Source organism: Rhineura floridana, chromosome 3 (genome assembly GCF_030035675.1).
Source record: "Rhineura floridana isolate rRhiFlo1 chromosome 3, rRhiFlo1.hap2, whole genome shotgun sequence".
Lineage (NCBI taxonomy): Eukaryota > Metazoa > Chordata > Lepidosauria > Squamata > Rhineuridae > Rhineura > Rhineura floridana.
Window position 1 is genome coordinate 93933792 of NC_084482.1, and position 19346 is coordinate 93953137.

The window sequence follows — 19346 nt, forward strand, 5'->3', positions numbered from 1 at the left end:
ACCACAGTCATCAGCTGATAACAAATGCTCATTCAAAAATAATAGGACTTAAATTAAATACGCTATCGAAATTAGTCTTCTGAAACAACTACTTATGGATTAAAACAATTGTTTGTGGATTAAAACAATTTGTGGCCAACTATCTAATCGCAACTAACTTTCTATGGGCATGCTATATGGATTATTCATCTAAAATGAAGTATTTTTATACTTACTACTATATAAACTTTTGTGGACTACAGTCTACCTCATCAGATGCATGAAGTGTTATCCTTAGTTACACACTTATTGGTTTTGAAATGTTAAGGAAATGAAATGCAGAAAAATAGACAGTGATACAGTTGAGAGTGGCTCAATGCTTTCATCTGTGACTGAACAAAGATAAACGATATTTAGCACATTAATTTGTGTTAATTGGCTTACCAATGCTAGGATATCTGTGTTATCATTGTCTGAACTTTTTTGCATTGCATTTCCCTCTGATTTTAATGTTTACAATTCCTCCACCAACAATAGTTTAATTCAAGACAACACTTCATGCATCTGATGAAGCGGACTGTAATTGAAGAAAGATTATGCCATAAAATGTGTTAGTCTTTAAAGTGCCACAAGACTGTTCTTTTGGCTGCAACAGACTAACGTGAATACCCCTATGGATATTTTGTCATGTATACATTTATGAGAATCATTCTATGATTTTATGTATGTTAAATGTTATGACAGAACTGATCAGTAAGCAGACAACATAGTGGGGCACTGCTGCTCATCTGACCTCTGGTCAGTCATATCACTGGTGGCTACTGGGAAGTAGAGGGGAAGAGGCAGGGTGGCAGTGAGGTTGGCATGATACAAACACACTGGTAGGGCTAATCAAGTGCTCCCACTGGTGTGTTTGTGCCAGACTGACCCCACCACCACTTCCTCCTGCCCCTCTATCTCCTTTTAAGCAGCAGTAAGATAATTGATTGGAGGTCAGGTGAGGGGGACCGCCCCATCATGCCATCCACTACCGGAACTGACCAATAGGGCTAAGCTCACAGTACATGTGACTGTGTGTACCACTCCCCCGCCCAATTGTGACATCTAGACCACTTTGGAGGAAGGTGAGTTGCACCAGAGAAAAGGATGTTTAACCCTTCCCCATCTGTAATTTTTGGCCTCTCCTCCAGACTGTCATTCGCGCCCCCCCCGCCCCAATGAATGTTCACTTGTTAAGAATGTGTCCCAAAACCCATGGGAAGAAAATATGCTGAGGGAGGAGTTGCAGCAGAAAAGTGAAGGGTAGCGGAAGGTTAAATACCTCCCTGACACTTCTCCAGTTCAAAGTGCTTCATCCTAAAATGGCTTTACAAGCTCCCATCATAGTTTATATATGGTGAACATGCATGTATAATGAGTAGCTTAGCCCAGGTATATGTGATATTAAGTGTATCTATAAATCACTCAAGCAATGTGTACTGATCTTGAGACAAATGCAGCATACAGTCAGCTTGGATACACCTTTAATGCCACATCATCCACTCCCTGCCATTTAGACCTAAGAACCAAAAATCAGCTACACAGCTGAATTAGTGGCTGGACACAAAAGTGTGTGGATGTTTTCGTATACATTATGTTAGGCCTGTGTATCAGAAGCCTTTTGTAAAACCTTTCCTCCTAAAGTAAATACAAGCTAGATATGTATGTGGTTGTTGCTTCTAACAAATATTTAAGCATTCATAAATGTTAAATCTATTTGTTTGGGGCTTTCACCAAACATCTTAAGGAATCAGTTATAGAACTACAGGAGGAACAAAGGCATTATTTGTTTTGTTGATTATTGCAGGGTAGAATATACTAATACTTCGCTGGCAGTGTATCAATGGTAACTGAAATAGCCGCACATGTTATTTCATTCCAATTGTCCAAGTGTCTTTCCAAGAGTCTGTTAGCACATAGGAAGTGCTGTCATTCATTGATGCTATAGATACCTTGAGGGATAAATGATACTTCATCATAATAAGACTGGTACCTGGGAACCATATCAATGTATCCCTAAAACACATAACTCACCTGTGGATAATATTCCTGCTCTGCAGATAATCCAGTGCCAATGCTAGTTCACAGATGAATAGCTTCACAGTGCCCTCTTGGAAGCGGACATTTTGCTGTAGGTGGTAACGCAAGTCTCCTCCAAGAAGCAGATCGACCACCATAAACATGTCTTCCTCATCCTGGAATGAATACCTGCAACAGGATGGAAGTGCACAAAGGACATAGCTTGTTAATTGTGCAGTAGCTGGAGCATATGTGAGGAGAGTTACAATTGCTGGAGTCAACACTTTCTGTGTCAACATGAGGACAAAGCTGTACTGCACAATACCACAGCACGGGTGTGGAACTGGTGATACTAGCATCAGGGAAACTATAAGTTTAAAGATTTAGATCATGCTTGCATCGGAAAATACCCTGAGATTTTAGTTCTTCTGGTTAATTTGGTCTTTATCTAAGGATATTTATCCAAAGTTTCATTTCCATAATTCTCCTAAGTATGGAACCCCACTCACTTGAAATATGAACAAAAATATAAAATGAAAACAGCAATCCTGGTGAACAAAGAAGTGGAAAATAAGGAAGGTAGCAGAGATGCACAACTGGTGGCAGTCCACAGAAGAACAAAAGAGAAGACATCCCCAAGTTCTTTATTTAATACCTTCTAGCTAGAGCTCTAACCTCTAGAACAGCCTTTCCCAACCAGTGTGCCTCCAGATGTTGTTGGACTACAACTCCCATCAGCCTCAGCCAGCATTGCCAATGATCAGGAAAGATGGGAATTGTGGTCCAACAACATCTGGAGGCACACTGGTTGGGAAAGGCTGCTCTAGACACGGGCTCAGGGCTGTCTAGAAACATTGCTCTCTGGCCATATCAGCACTAGACATTTAAAGCAGTATCATACCACTTTAAACAGTAATAGCTCCCTCAAAGAATCCTGGGTAGTGCCATTTGTTAAGGGTGCTGAGATTTGTTAGGAGATCCCTATTCCCCATAATTCACAGAATTCCCTGGGAAGAGGGTTAAATGAAATTTGAGCCCTGGTACAAATTAAGTCCTCCTACTTTTTTCATGTAGCCTTCAAAATTTCCCTCACAAGACTTTTCTGCTTGACTTTGTTGAGATAACAGTGAGTTGAATGTGGGCTCAAGAAATCAATATGTTTTAGACTTGGAGCAGTCAATGCTCTTGAATACAGAAAGGAAAACTAGCTGCTTTTGTGCCAAGAGATTCCCTGAGGAGCAAGCATAATTAAATACAAGGTAAAATCACATCACCTCTAAGTCAATGGACAAAGAAGGATGCATGAACATAAGCAACTGACCCAGAAGACACAATAGTCCAAGTCTTTGTCACTCTAGAAGATGCAAGAACACTAAACAACACTAAAGAACACTAAAGATAACTTCTTCACAAACAGCAGGAAGGCACAAGCCCACACCATACGTTTATTCCACTTTAAACAGTCATGGCTTCCCCAAAGAATCCTGGGAAGTGTAGTTTGTAAAGGGTGCTGAGCGTTAGGAGACTCCTATTCCCCTCACAGAGCTACAGTTTTCAGAGTGGTTTAACTCTTGGTCCTTCTTCCCAGGAAACTCTGAAAATTATAGCTCTATCAGGGGAATAGGGTGCCTCCTAACAATTCTCAGAACCCTTCACAGATTACAGCTCCCAGGAGTCTTTGGGGGAAGCCATGACTGTTTAAAGTGGAATAATAGTAAAATAAATGTTTGGTGTGAATGTGATCCTAATCTTTTGTTCCTATATTTGTACCTTTGGGGAAAGTCCATAGCTCAAGAACATACTTTGTGTACAGAAGGTCCCGGGTTCAGTCTTCAGGCAGGTCTGGGAAAGATCACTCTGAAATACTGGAGAGCTTCTGCCAGTCTGAACTAGATGGACCAGTTTCCTATATTATACACTGGACCCATAGAAGATGAGGATATTGCAAATCTACTGGGAAATCTATTTTGGGAAAATGTGAACTTTTAGAGTAGTTGTGATGAACTTCTTGCTTCATAAATCTTTCTTCATCACCTCTTGCCATTGTGATGTGTGGATTACCCTAAAGAACGTCCCTCACTATAAGGTACTGTACACTGAATTGCAGTGTGTGAACATATTTTAAACCAGTTACTGATTAGACTTTCTTTTTAAATAAAATCTATGCTAAATAGCATGATTAACACATATCCATACAGAAGGAGTGTTGCATTTTTTATAGCTCTCCAAGTCTGAATCAAATTAGATTACTTTCTACAGTATCTTAGAAATTATACTCAACAGAGAGGGCTGGAAGAAATCAATCTAGTGATCAATTGAGCTGTTACTTGTTCTCTACAGGTTTCTCCATCATACTAGAAGAGCCAGTGTTTAAAACAGAAAGAAAGAAAGAGAGCGAACAGTTCCCTGAAGTGCCCCTTTTCAGCCCTAAAACAATTCTTTTTCCTATATGCAGGACTGAAAGACTGCTGGGCAATGGCATTCTATCGTCAGAAATCAGTTTCTCCCCAGGATATCTTTTTGGTTCCATCAATATCATACAAAGAAAGAACCAGCCTTCAGAATTTCTCTTTGAACACCTTAGGACAGATTTATATAGCTTTAATTCTGGAGACTGGGTGTTGTTGTTTGTTTATTATATTTATATCCCACATTTCCTTCAAGGAACTCAGAGGAATATACATGGTTCTCCCCTCTCCATTTTATCCTCATATCAACCCTGCGAGGTAGGTTAGGCTGAAAGGCAGTAACTGGCCCCAGGCCACCCAGTGAACTTCATGGCTGAGTGGGGATTCAAACCCTGGTTTCCCAGGTCATAATCCAATCATTATTAACTGCTTCTGGTCTTCCCATCTCCAGAGACCAGCCCAAATGGGATATTTCAGTCTATTCTGGTGTCATGCATATCTCCATGGCTGACAGAGGTGTGCAGTCTCTTTGTAGCTGACCTTCCATTGTGAGTGTGATGGTATGCAAGAAGGAGGAAAATAAACTCTTTTCCCTACATCACTTTGTGTATTCCCAGTTGTACTTCTAGGCCACTTTGGAAGGATTTGCATCCTTAAAGGCAGGATATAAATTATGATGGCAATGACAACAACTACAGTGTTAAGCCAGGAGACCAGGAAGCTGCCACCTGGGAATAACAATTATTGCAATTAATTACCCATTTTATTGTATGTTGTGTTTAGAATATCCATTTTATTGCAACTTTTTCATCAGTACTTTTGTAAACTGCTCTCTGAAGCCTCTCTGAAAAGTGATATATCACTTCTTAAATATAAGATAATATAGCATTAGTGTCAAGCCAGGTGGAAGTTACTACTTGAACCTGCCTTTTGTTTAAGGAGTTCAATCAATCAGGTGGATCATAGGTTATTTCATATGTAACACTGAAACTGGTCCAAGGTAATGCTGAAAGTCAGACTTTGGCTATAGTTAAAGGAGATGAGAGATGAAATGTAGAAGTTTCTCTAAAAGAAATTATAAATCTTACACCCCACATCCATGGATCTACAAATATAATCTAGGTTCAAAGAGAGAATCTCAACTTCACCTTTATTGTGCAAGAACGGGCTTGTTGTAAATGTTTCTCTAACATCTGCAATAAAATATGATAAAATCTGCAGCTGACCATTCAGTCACTAGTTCCAGCAAATCTGAATCTGCTAATACAAACTTTCCACTTATGAAACCTATCTTGGGAAGCTCTAGTTATTATTCTGAACATACACTCCTACAAGCAATAGAACACATGGGGAATAATATAACAACCCATAAACAGGGCTACTGCAGGTTGCAGTGTAAGTGCAGTTATAACAAATCACCAGTGCAATTACTTTGATGGTGCTTGGCAGCCACACCCCTGCTTACATCTCCCAATTTATGTATTCCTCTTTCAAAACCGGTCCAAGATATTATTTCTTCGGAAAACAGACTGCACTGAGATCTTGCTTAAAGGAAATTAGCAATGCAGGGTAGCATCAGAGACCTATTGTTTAATTTGTAATCCCAAGGTCTGAACACATCTGGAACTTGATCTTGAGGCCCTGAGTTCTAAACCAAGATTTAAACAATGTGGGATAGACTGCTGAAGCGATTGGGAAAGGCTCTCTACACATGTACTGCTGAAGCATTCTTTTGCAGCCAGTTTGCCAATGCTGGCCCTGCAATGCAGCAGGGTGAAGCAACCTGCTTCAGGTGGCATCTGTGTGTGAGTTTGGGGAAGGAAAAGATGATTGCAGGAATTGGTGCCTGAATGGTGCAGCAAGACTTTAAAAAGTGATGGTGGGAGGGCACCACTGTGTTCTGCTTCAGGCAGCAAAATGTCGGGTTGGGACTGAATGCAGAGGAAAAAGGTCCCAGCTAATGAACAATATGGAAAACTGAAAACTGATTTAAACATTTTTGATAGAGTACAACCCTCTCAGATGATCCTACCACCTCAGAAGTGATGTGGGCCACCGTGTGACACACACCTCCCCTCCTTATGGGAAGCTTTTTCATTAGACAAGAAATCTGTCCAAGGACCCAGTCCTGGCACCCATTTAGGCTGAACCAACTCCTGAAAATATGAAGTGGGATAGTCATTCATTTGCATCCATTGTTCCTATGAAGACAATATATCTCCCAATCTTCTACCAGTATCTTTCAGTTCTTATTCCACAAGAATACTCGGCACAAACTGATCCTCGTTTAGGACGTGTAAAAATAGATCCAGCTGAAGGATACATAGTCAGATTACTTTCTGTTGCTAGAACAGAAGAAGCAACTTAAGCTAAGGCTTAACAATGTATCTTCTGCCCTGAGAGGATCCCCTGACTTTATACTGGAAATCCCTATAAAAATCTAAATAACTCTGCCAACAGAAGTAAGACTGCACAGGCTGCAAGCTGGGCTTTTTTCCAGCAATTACTGCTTTTTAGAAGGAATTTAAAACTTAGGGTGATATATGCAGGTGCACTCAAAATCACAATTAACCTCCTTGTATTTGAGGCTATTTGTTCAGGGAAAATTCCTTTTTTTTCTTTTTGGTACTGACTGCCAAATGCATATTATTAATAGTCTAGGCCTAATGGTCAAGGCAGGGACTGAAAAAGTTATTTATTTCCCCAGTTTAAGGAGCACCATAAGATGCCTTCATTTATCATGCAGTCTGTTCCTCAAGCATCCCTCGCTGAACACTCAACAAACATTTCTAGACAGCACCTCTCCTGTGATAGGCTATTACTTTCAGTTTTTCCTTCCCTTCATGGACTAGGCTGGTGAAAAACACCTAGGAAACTAAGAAGCAAACAATTAACCAAAAAGAGCTCAGCAAAACCTTTCACATATGGAGAAGACACATTATAAGAGGGCAAAACTAGAAACAGTAGTAAGATGACTTAACATGTCCAGACGCTCTATTTAAGTGGAGCCACACACACACACACACACACACACACACACACACACACACACACACACACACACACACACACACACCCCCCACTGTCTGTGTGTCTCTGTATGTGAGTTTGTGAAATAGAGAGAGACAGGGTCCTCCCTAGGAGGAAAAACGGTAGGGGAAAGGCAGGATTTTTTTGAGGGGGGAAGGAGAAGCACAGACAAGCTACCCTCCCATCCACACTTTATAGGAATTTGATAGCAACCCAAATCTGACATATAGGTTGGCCGGACCCTTGTAGAATCCAAGATAGACAAAATGCTCAGGCACTATTTTGCTCAATTGTTTTGTGAGAAGCTAGCTTGGTCCTGCCTTTCAGTGTTCTTAGCCACTGAATGAAGTTATAGCAAGGACTGACATTTAGGAAAGCAGATCCAGCCAATCAGAAAAAGAAGGCTAGAGTGTCTATAGAGGGAACGTCATGGTTCATCTCTCATGCTAGTCTTTCCTGTGGAAAAGTGATTGCTGCCTAAGAGAAAACTCAATCAGAAAAAGAAGGCTAGAGTGTCTATAGAGGGAACGTCATGGTTCATCTCTCATGCTAGTCTTTCCTGTGGAAAAGTGATTGCTGCCTAAGAGAAAACTGCATGTGCTTTTTTGAGGCCCAGGAGCTGTTCAGATTTTTGAGTGGTGCCATGGGCTCACTCACAAATGGCCACCATGGGGGCAGCAGCCTAGCAGAAAATGGCTGTTATGGAGAAGAGGTCCATGTATGCCAACTTGAGCTTCTTGAAGGAAAAGTAGGATGTAAATGGAATAAATAATATAAATACAAAAATATGTTTATTACTGGTTTTTATATGTATTTTATATATACTTCAGTTATCCACCTTGCATGTTTTGTTGAAACAGAAAAGGCAGGATATAAATGTTTTTATGAAAAATATATAAATAAATTAGTGATATGTTTCTTCTTCCTGTTTCAGTTGTTATTTTCGTACCCCTGGTGAAAAGTCACTGTGATCTGTTTTGTTATTACCCCCCCAACAAAGATTTTTTTTTGCTACAGATTATTTACCAACATCCTACCAGTAAAACTCTTCTTAGGGAAGGTGATGGAGAGGGTTGTGGTGCAGCAATTGCAAGTACTCTAGGATGAAACAGATTATGTTGACCCATTCCAATCTGGGTTCAGGCCTGGTTATGGGATTGAATCGGCCTTGGTTGCCCTGATGGATGACCTTTATCGGGAGAAGGACAGGGGGAGTGCGACCCTGTTATTCTTACTTGATCTCTCAGCGGCTTTTGATACCATTGACTGTGGTATCCTTCTGGGCTGAATTGGTGAGATGGGTATTGGAAGCACAGTTTTAGAGTGGTTCTGATCCTATCTCCAAGGTCGTTTTCAGAGAATAGAATTGGTAGGTAGGTAGGTAAAACTTTATTGCCTAGCCATAGGCCATTGCAGGACACACATTCAATATACACATCTCTTCACAAAGTAAAACAATTACAAAGGAACCATATAACCCCTTAATTATATCCCCCTCTATCAAATTGAATAGACTGTGGAATACAGAGGATACAAAAGAATAACTCCTAATTCCATAATAAAAGATCAATACTACTTGTCTTTGGCTGGCCCCTACACAAGGGGTCCTATCATTCAGTTAGCATACCGACACCTGTTCAGCTAAAAACTTCGCCCGCAGCTTTTGCGCTGCTAGGGCAAATAGGGCAACCCTATGCGTGATCGTTGGATCAGTATCCAAGAGAAGGAGGGCGATAGCGGGAAGGACCAGAACTGAGCTCAGGTTGGGCAACAAACCACTCAGAAATTTGGCCCGTGGATGGGAATATAGAGGGCACTCAAACAGATAGTGGGGCAAATCTTCCACCACGGGAGCACCACAGATGCATAATCGCTGACACCTAGGGATCTGACTGTATCGACCAGACAAAACTGTGTTTGGCATAGTCTGGAATCTAAGTGCCGTAAATGCCTGCCTAAGTTTTGACGCTAAAGGCTGGGCCAGATAGCTTGCACTGAGGTGGTCACGTTTAAAAACTCCAAACCACTTGGAGAATTTGGAGTTTATTATTGCCACCCTGTCTAGCCGGGCACTATGCTGAAAAATGGCCTCTTTGAGTCTGGACCTATTTACGGGAATTGCAGAGGATATATGGTATAGTTGGTAAATATTCGTTAATTTGGAGGTCCAGAAATTATCCGCAGTAGCTCTTTCAGCGCAAGCTTTCAGAATTAGCCTGGTTGGAGTATCTTTAATGGCACTCCAGAAATTTAACAGGGCAAGATGAATCCGTGCTCTTATGGATGGGAAACCCACCTCCACACATAGTAAGGCTGCTGGGGTACCAGCTGGTAATAACAGAAGTTTTTTCAAGAAACTGTTTTGAACAGTCTCTAGGATATGTAAGTGGTAGTCCTCCCAGCCCCAAACTGCAGCTCCATATAGTATCTGGGGTAGCACCTTGCTCTGGAAGATTTTCAATGCAGGGATTATAAGATTACCCCCTGCTGTGCAGTAGAAGTTAAGAATAGCTCCACATGTTCTCAGGGCAGCAATTTTTGTAAACTCGATATTTTTCTTCCAGGTGAGATTGTCCGCAAAGTGCACACCCAGATATTTGAATACCCGGCCTTGGTTGATTTGATGTCCCTTAATTGACCATTTGAGGTTAAGGGGCCTATTTCCAAACACCATGATCTTTGTTTTGGAGTAGTTAATTTGCAGATTTTCTTTTTCACAATAACCTTGAAGTCTTTCCAGTGATCTCCTTAAGCCCTTGCGGGTGATTGATAATAAAATCATATCATCTGCATAGAGAAGCATTGTAACTTTCCTCGACCCCAGGGAGGGAGGGAAGAGATCTGGGCCTGAAATTTCTGTGACGATGTCATTTAGATAGAGGTTGAAAAGAATAGGTGCAAGGAGGCAGCCTTGTTTTACCCCTTTGTTGACTACAAAAGCATCTGATAATGAGCCAGAGATATCTACCCTGACTCTCGCAGTGTTGTTGGAGTATAGTGCTTTTATTAGGAACAGTAGCCGTCTATCGATACTTGAATTTGCCAATTTTGCCCACAACCTTGGCCTATCTATTGAGTCAAAAGCAGCTGCCAAATCAACAAAAGCTGTGTACAAATGTCTTGTCGGACCACGGACAGTCTGTTTGGCTATAAAATAAAGAGAAAGACAGTGATCTATTGTACTTTGCTCTTTCCGAAAGCCAGCTTGTTCTGGAAAAATGACTTGGTTAGCCTCCTTCCACTCTTCCAATTTAAGCAAAAGAAATTTGGCATAAAGCTTAGTCCCTACATCCAGCAGACTAATCGGGCGGTAATTGTTAGGATCTTGCCTCTCCCCTTCCTTGAAAATTGGGATGACAATGCTCTGGTTCCATCCCTCTGGAAACCTACCGGTGTTGTTTATATATGTAAACAAACTAGCCAGAACAGGTACCCACCAGTCTGGAAAATTTTTATAGACTTCGTGGGGCATCCTGTCCTCACCTGATGCCTTACCCAACCTGAGGGCAGAGATAAGTTCTTTAATTTGAGAAACCGAGACCGGCGGCCATTGGGGCAGATATAACTCCCGGGAGTAAAGGCGAGACTCGATATTTGCTATAGGGGATGTGTAGAGCTTAGCAAAGTGATTGTGCCATGTCTCAGCGGGGATCTGACTAGGTGTTATCCATCTAGTTGGTTGCATCCCTTTGGTCACCATTTCCCAGAATTGGCGTTCCTTTCTTTCGGCTACTGATTGTGCCAATTGGTGCCACTGTGCTCTGGCATATGCATCTTTTTTTTGTTTTAACAGTGCCTTGTATGCCGATCTTAGGGAGACTAACAAGTCTCAAGAAAAATTTGCCGGATCTCTAATTGCTCTCCGTGCATAATTCATTAGGCATCTTCTAGCCATTTTACATTCTTTATTGAACCAACTATTGCCCCGATTCCTGTGGGTCACCGAATGCAGTTTCGGAGTCAGCGGTGGTCTTAAGAAGGAAGTGAAAGATTGATATAGAGTCAGGACATTCTCCTCAGTGTTCAGTGCTTCATGCCTGAGAGTTTGAAGGGGCTCACAAGACAAAAGCTGTGAGACTGAAGAATGCAGAGGGACGGACCAGCAGATTCTTCGTTCCGAGACCTGCATTCCCTTGGGGTTGAACAAAAAAGGAGGAGGAATTGAATGGAGGGGCTTCATATGGAGCAAGAGGGGAAAGTGGTCGCTTTCCACCCTATTATCCACTTCGAACCTTAGAACGTCTGGTAGCAGAGCCTCCAATACAAAAACAAAATCTATGACACTAGCTCCCCTGTTGGTCATATATGTAAAGGCTCCTTTGGACAAATCCACACCTGAGCCATGGAGGCATTCTAACTGAAAAAGTTGGAGAAGCTCCACCAGCCTCCGGCCCTGCTTATTAGACTGGGTGTCCTGGGAAACCCTATCCGTCAAGGAGGAGGCAAAACAGGGACCCTGGTTAGAGGAAACCCCTATCTGTAACCCATTAACTCCCAACCTGGCATTGAAATCACCACATAGGATCACACCTGAGGCAGGAAATTGCCAACCCACTTGGGACAATATATCAGACAATTGGTCCCAAGTAGAGCCGGGCCCCACACTCCTAGCAACGGTGGGAGGGAAGTAAACGTTGATACAGATGAGGGAACCTATTGAATTTCCCTCCAGCCTAAAGACCTGAATGTATTGAGAACATCTATAATTCAAAAGTTGTGACTCCACCTGCAAATCTGCTAAAATGAACATACTAAGGCCACCACTGGCATAACCTTTGGCGTTGTGTTTTATCGCTGGGTTAAAGAAGGCTCGAAAACCGTGGAAGAGTGGGGCCTTATCTTGTGTTGCCCAGGTTTCTTGCAGGCAAACGAACTTAAATCTTTGCAGATAATTAGACCAATCAGAATCACATAATTTATTATCCCACCCCATTATATTCCATGATATTATGGATAATTGTCAATCTGAGGAGATTAAGTCTGCTTCCTTGGAGTTATAAACACAACCATTTACTTTATGGCGGGAAATAAGTGAGTCAAGACCAGATAAGCCTTTCTCCAGGATATCCACCTCAGGGGCACTCTTAATTCTTATAACGTCACCTTTTCCTCCAATAATCACTGGTAGATTCTGTGGATATGCCTTTACCTCTATAGGCATCGGCAGGGTTGAGCGCACTGCGCTGTTGTTCCCGTGAAGAGAGTCTGGGACACCCAGTTCTGCCTCCCCTAAACACCTCATCCTTTGCCAACAACCAGGGGAGATGGAATTAGTCAATCCCTCCTTTATGGGGGGCAGGGGTGCTATATCAGGAGGCAGTAGAATGCTGGGGCACGGTAAGAGACCTTGTTCTTTTATAATCAGGGTCCCTTGCAGAGAGGGCCCCTTGATGTTGGAAAGTGTGCCCGACTCCGTCCCAATCCTGTGGCTGGCCGATGGAGAGGCAAACACAGGGTCTAGGGTCGACTGGAAGTGAGTGGTATCTAAGTGAGACTTTAACAGGTTAAATCTACTCAGGATTTCCAATCTACCGTTTAGCGGCAGCAAACTAAAGGAATGAAGCAACATTTTTTCGTCCTCATCTAGGGGGTCTATAGACCAGGAGGGTACTTGACTCCCCTCCTGCCCAAGGGGTTCCGTGAGGCTGATATGTTTAGCTGGGGATGCGATGCCTCCTCCCACGATCGTCGCTGTAGAGTCCAGATCAATTAGGAATCCATGATTCTTCTTCCTCTCCTCTTGGAGGCAAATAATGCTGTTCCTACGCCGAGGTAGAAGGTCCTCAGGGGGGGCTCTGTTTTCAAAATACCTTGCTGTTAAGACACCTACATGAGCCAGGGCCTCCTTATGTTGTAAGATTTGTCTCGCCACCTTCTGGGAGGAGAAAGTGACCACTGCATGCGCGTTGGTACCATTAAAATATAGATATTCTACCTGGGCTACATCTGCCGTGTGAAGTTGAATCGAAGGGCAGCCCTTTAGGGCCTCCACCAAGTGGAGTTTGCGATCAGCTTGAGATAGCAAGCCAATAGGTTTGGGGTAATCTTCAAAAACCAGCTTGTGTTGGTTCAATACTAAATTCCACTTGGGAGCACAGGGGGTATCCGACTAAGCCGGCATTACGTGCTTCCTGTGTAGCACATCTTGCCACGGGTCCTGTAGTAAGATATTACTTTCCTGTTCTCCACACTTGGAGGCCCTTGAAGGGGGCATGGCCGTGGTGTGAGAGCACAAATTGGGTGTGGCCTCCTGTGACGCTAAGGGAGATTTCTTGCCAATGGTCTCGTGGGGAGGGCACACCCCTTTTTCCTTGTTCTGTGGCTTTAATTGACCCGAAAGATCGAATAATTTTTGAAAGTTCATTTTGTTGCCCCTTGGCAGTTTTTTATTTTTCAAATTTTTGCTCTTTTTCATGTTGGGAAGGTTCTTCCTGATTGTTCTTTGGGGCCTGCTAGGGGGAATAGAGGTCTGTTTCTCCTTGGGCCCAGCCGGAGGCGCCTGCTTTTGGCAGGTATCTACTTCCTCGGGCCGAGGAGAGATAGGAGGCTTTTGGTGGAACTCGACAAGCGTCGTTAACAGTTGGTTGCATTCACTAAGAAAAGTTTTCATATGGTTCATCTCTGCTATCAGCCTAAACAGCCCGCCTGTTATTAAGAGATGTAGGTCAGGCTCCGTGAGATCAGGTTTGGTATGTTGTTTCTGGGGATCAGAGATTACAGGAGAGTTTTTGTCATGCCCTATGCACTTTTCTGTTGTAATCCCAGGCATTGCGAGCTCCTCCTGTAAATCCTCATACCCATGGAGATCTAGCCTTCCGTGCTCTTCAGGGGAAGCAGGCCTTAAAGCAGGGCTGGGACTCTCCGATGACGCTGAGGGGCTCAGGGCAGATCGGTCCCCACGCTCCCAAACAGGATGAGGTAAAACCAATCCAGCCGGTGAGATCCCCTGAGCCTTGCTGGATGCTGATTGTTGCACTGGATTATTCACACTGTCATTCATCGCCATTGCGATTTCAGTTGCTAGATTTAAAGCTAGAGGTGTGTCGTCCTTCCACAGGATGTGGTCTTTAGTGTTAAACGACCACTCATGCGGGGGAGGTGAAACTTGTGGATGCGTAACCACTGCTTGCTTGTGTGAGAGGGTGGTAAAAAAGTGGGTGATTTTCAGCTGCCCCTGACTGGCTTTATCTTCAGTTTGTTTATCTGGCGTTTGCCCTGGGGAAAGGGGGATCCTCCTCCTCTTTCTCCTCTGCCTGTTGCTCCAGCTGGGTATACTCTCGAATGGCGAGGTAGCATCTTGTTTTTTCCAAGCTTTCCTAGTCAGGACCATTGGAATAGTTATTTATTGTGATAATCCAGCCCGCAGCAGAGGGTTTTACAATCTGAGGACTGCTTAGAAGGGGCTGTTGGCAGATTTGCTACCTGCTGACCGTGAAGGTTAAACTAAGATTTCTAGTTGGCGCTGCATTCCTTTGCCCGGACAGGGAGTTTCCTCAAGGCCACAGCCAGCCGACAGCTTGGTCTTCTTCACAGCTCCACTCCAGGATGGAATGTAAATATAGTCTATAGTATCATTGTCAGTCAACAAGTTAAAGAATTCCGGTCAGAGATTCCTCAGTTAGAGCTGAAAAGGTTTAGCAAATAACTGAAGCAAGCCATCCACTCACCCGACACAGACCGGAACCCGAGAATAGAATTGGGTGACTGTCTATTGGCCCCCTGGCAGTTGTGCTGTGGGGTGCGGCAGGGTACCATCTTGTCCCCCATGCTGTTTAACATCTATATGAAGCCCTTGGGAGCGGTCATCAGGAGATTTGGGGTGAGATGCCAGCAGTATGCTGATGATACCCAGCTCTATTTCTCTGTAACATCTGAATCGGGAGAGGCCGTGCAAGCCCTGGACCGCTGCCTGGACTCGGTGGTGGGCTGGATGAGGGCCAATAAACTGAGTCTATCTTACCAACATGGAGGCACTGTGGGATGGTGGTTCCCAAGTTTAAATAATTGGTCAGTTGCCTGCTTTGGATGGGGCTGTACTCCCTCTGAAAGAGCAGGTTCGTAGTCTTGGGGTGCTTCTGGGTCTATCTTTGTTGCTAGGGGCCTAGTTGACCTCATTGGCTAGGAGTGCCTTTTACCAGCTTTGGCTGGTGAGATAGCTGTGACCATTTCTGGACTGAAATAGCCTCACCACTGTTGTCTCTGCACTGGTAACCTCCAGGCTGGATTACTGTAATGCTCTCTATGTGGGGTTGGTCCAGAAGTTGTAACTGGTGCAAAATGCAGTGGCATGACTGCTCACTGGTGCAGAGTATCACCAACATGTCACCTCGCTGCTAAAATAATTGCACTGGCTGCCCATTAGCTACTGGGCTAAGTTCAAGATTCTGGTTTTGGTGTACAAAGCCCTATACAGGTTGGGACCAGGATACTTGAAAGATTGTCTTACCCCTTATATACCCAGTACATTACTATGCTCTGCAGGTGAGGACTGTGATGTTCCTATATTAATGTATATATGGTAAGTGTTGTTGTTTTAGAAGATACATGGTAAGGACTTCCTCCATCTTATCAGGAGGTCCATTCTGCACAACATAGGAAGCGGCACTTTAGTGTAGTGGCATCTACCCTTTGGAATTCCCTCCCCTTAAATATTAGAGAGGTGCCATCTCTGTTATCTTTTTGGCACCTACTGAAGACCTTCCTCTTTCAGCAAACCTTTTAAGTAGAGACCTTACCCCAGTCTGTGTTGGAATTGTTTTTTAAGCTGTTTTTAAAGCAGATGTTTTTAAAGATGTTTTGTTGTAATATGTTTTTAAAGATGCTTTGCTGTAATATATTTTAAAGTCTGTTTTATGATGTTTTAGAGTGTTTTTAGTGCTTTTGTTTGCCGTCCTGGGCTCCTACTGGGAGGAAGGGCGGAATATAAATCTAATAATAAATAAATAAATGCATACATACAGTACATACATACATACAAACAAACAAATCAGGAAGTCCCTGAGTCAAATCTTACTCAGTATGTGGACTCAGGCAAGCAACTATATCAGCACATCATTCCGTTCCAGTATAGAAAATAATACCTCCTTTATAGGCCTTTTGAAGGAGGGATCACCAAACCTTTTGGGTACATCTGCAAACTGGAGAAAATGTTGTGGGCACCACACAAACACACACACACAAACACACACACAGAGCAACTTAATATTTTGACAGTCCAGATGTTGTTGGATTCCAACCTCCATCACCCCAAGCCAGCATGGTCAGTGATCAGAGATTATGGGGGTTGTACTCCAGCAACATCTGGAGGACCACAAGTTCCCCACCCCTGCTACAGAAGAGGCAAGAGGTGACACACCATCCAGCAGCAACTCACAGCCAAACATCTGCTACTTCAGCGTGGAGGTGCAGCTGCTAATTTTGACCCAAGTGTTACACTGTTGGATACCATGTTCCCCCTTGCCTATGATGTTTTCTAAGGCGTTCCCGCTTTTCCAGCATCTCCCTGAGTTACTGCTTTGAAGTGTTAGCATTACAAAGAACCTTGGGGAATTTGTGGCTGAGCACATAATCGCCCTCCCTTTCTAGGCTCTTTACTGCTCTGTGAATAGTGAAACTGCTCTGGCCAACAGAAGTGGGTATGTGTGTGAATGACAACTGCAGGATTGTGCCACATCAAATTAGTCCAAGGTACATCAACCTGTTTTTAAGGGTAATTAGATCACTCAGGACAGAAAGCACCATGAAATGGCAACAATGGACAGCAAAAAGCAGAGCAGGCGGCTTACAGGTTTGTAGGGGAGAGCAAGATTGGTTAAGATTATGGCTGATTTCCTGGGGCATTTAGTAGGGTGATACTTTTTCTTCTCTTCTTAATACTAAAATTTTAAGAATCTGCTGTCAGGCAGTGCTAGTCTGCATGATATCCAAATATACACTCCAAAGTTATCACATGAAAATAATGACAAAATACTTGGCCAGATAAGAAGACCTTAGCTACTGATCCATTTTTGATCATTCTGTACACTTGTTTAAATCATATGGAGACTGTACTGTGTCAGACTGAAGGTGGGAGATTGCATGTTGGAATATCCCTCCAGATCCCAATGGAAAATTAGCATTTCAGACAGGGGGCTCCACCCACATCTTCTACTTAATCTTCCATGTGCAGGGACTTGTTTTTCATAAGGAATCTTTTGTCTATCTATCAAGAGCTTTTGTTCCCAAAGTACATTTCCTATCCAAAACAGTCCCAATGCTAGATCTAACATATCTGCTTTTGGGGTAAAATGTTACAACTTTTACTGTGGAAAAAAAGGCAAACAGCATGGCACTTTGATGCCTGAAGCTAGCACCTACCCAGCTAGTTATAAAAGGAGCTGAACAGGGGGCTCCATTATCAAGGCCCTGCCTAACATAGTATGAGCATAGGGGTTGGAATGGATGATCCCTGTGGGTTCCCTTTCCAGCCTCTGATTTGGAATCCTATGCCTTGGGGTGAGGGGCTGGCTCTGCTTGAGTTTCTTTTGTTAAGCTAATACAGTGGCCAGGTAGGAGAATGGGTCTATCAGTTGCCCAGCAACTGGTGAATGGGCCAGGAAGACCCTTTTGTCATTGAAACTCTTCAGGAGAGCCTTCCCCCCCCCTTCCTGGAGGCTAGCAGAAGTTTCTGCTTTGAGTGTTTTTAGAATTGTCTAGAGAATGGCTGGGGCTGGAGGCAGGCAGAGAGGCTATTCCTCTGCACCATGGCTTTAGGATGCCTCCTGTAACACGGATGGGAAAGCTGGATATTGGACTGCTGATGCCTTGAACCCCTCCATCCTAAGCTCAGGTTGGAATGTCTGTAAATAAATAAACTGTATTTCATAAAGACACCTCAGTCTCCGCTGACCTTCTTCCCAAAGGAAACCAAACCCTGGATGAGCGCAGGGACCCCTGAGATCTCACCGCTTGGAGATTGGTGAGGCGCACAATAACATGTATTTAAACTGCAGGTAGCCCTGGAACCTGTTGTTTCTCTCAAAGGCCACTCAAAGGAAACTAGGTTATATGTAGCAGAAAAAGTAAGCCAGCAACAACTATTGTGGAAACCAATAATGGTAACAAGGTTAAAATGAAACAAATCAAACAGGTTTCCAGAGAAGTCAAGGCCACAAATCATCCCAAGAAAATAATGGGAAATATGGTGCTCTTCTTACCACAAGTGTTCTTGCTTACCACAAATTCACAAGGAAAGGGTGTTCCAACCCCTGCATGATCTGTAATTCCTTAAAGACGTTTTTCACTTCATTCCGCTCCACACATTTTTGCTTGTTCATATATTTCATTGCATACATTTTCTTGGTGTCATTCTTCTGGACAATGCACACCTACAGGAACAAATCAAGGCAGCATGATGTATATAGTACAATAATGTTGTGCTATAGTAATGTGGGTACTTGAGTATCCTACAGTTAGTAAAACAAATAAAAGCAACATTCATTACTAAGTTGCTGCCTCATTTACCTAGATTCTGTTCTTTCCCAGCACAGACAACTTCACAGCTATCTTACTGAGAAGAGTCACCAGACAAATGGATACATTATTTTATCACCTGGTATCACGCTTGGGTAAAATGTATTTTATATGTCTGTATTTATATTTGTGTCAAAATTGCTGGTCTTGGGCCGAATTAAAAAAAAATTGCCTCTATAAACGAGTGAGAATAAGGTGAAACCATGTCTAATGTTGTTGTCTTAAATTTTGTCTGATGATTTATGTGTTCCCAAATTAATTTACCTCACACAGGCGTCACCCAACTCTCATTGCTCTTTAGCCTTCACAATGTATAGTAACCACCTATCCTTAAAACACCAGTTTGTGATTCCTTGATAT

General features: G+C 43.0%; 1 protein-coding gene across 1 annotated transcript in view; it reads right to left on the reverse strand.

Annotated features, from left to right (window-relative positions):
* The window catches only part of STK32A (serine/threonine kinase 32A), a 126761-nt gene that overhangs the window by 73932 nt on the left and 33483 nt on the right, over window positions 1-19346 (reverse strand). The window contains exons 4-5 of the mRNA XM_061616936.1: window positions 18690-18841; window positions 2053-2226 (exon numbers count right to left, since the gene is read on the reverse strand). Of these exons, the coding sequence (XP_061472920.1) occupies window positions 2053-2226; window positions 18690-18841 (326 nt within the window). The remainder of the gene's footprint in view (window positions 1-2052; window positions 2227-18689; window positions 18842-19346) is intronic.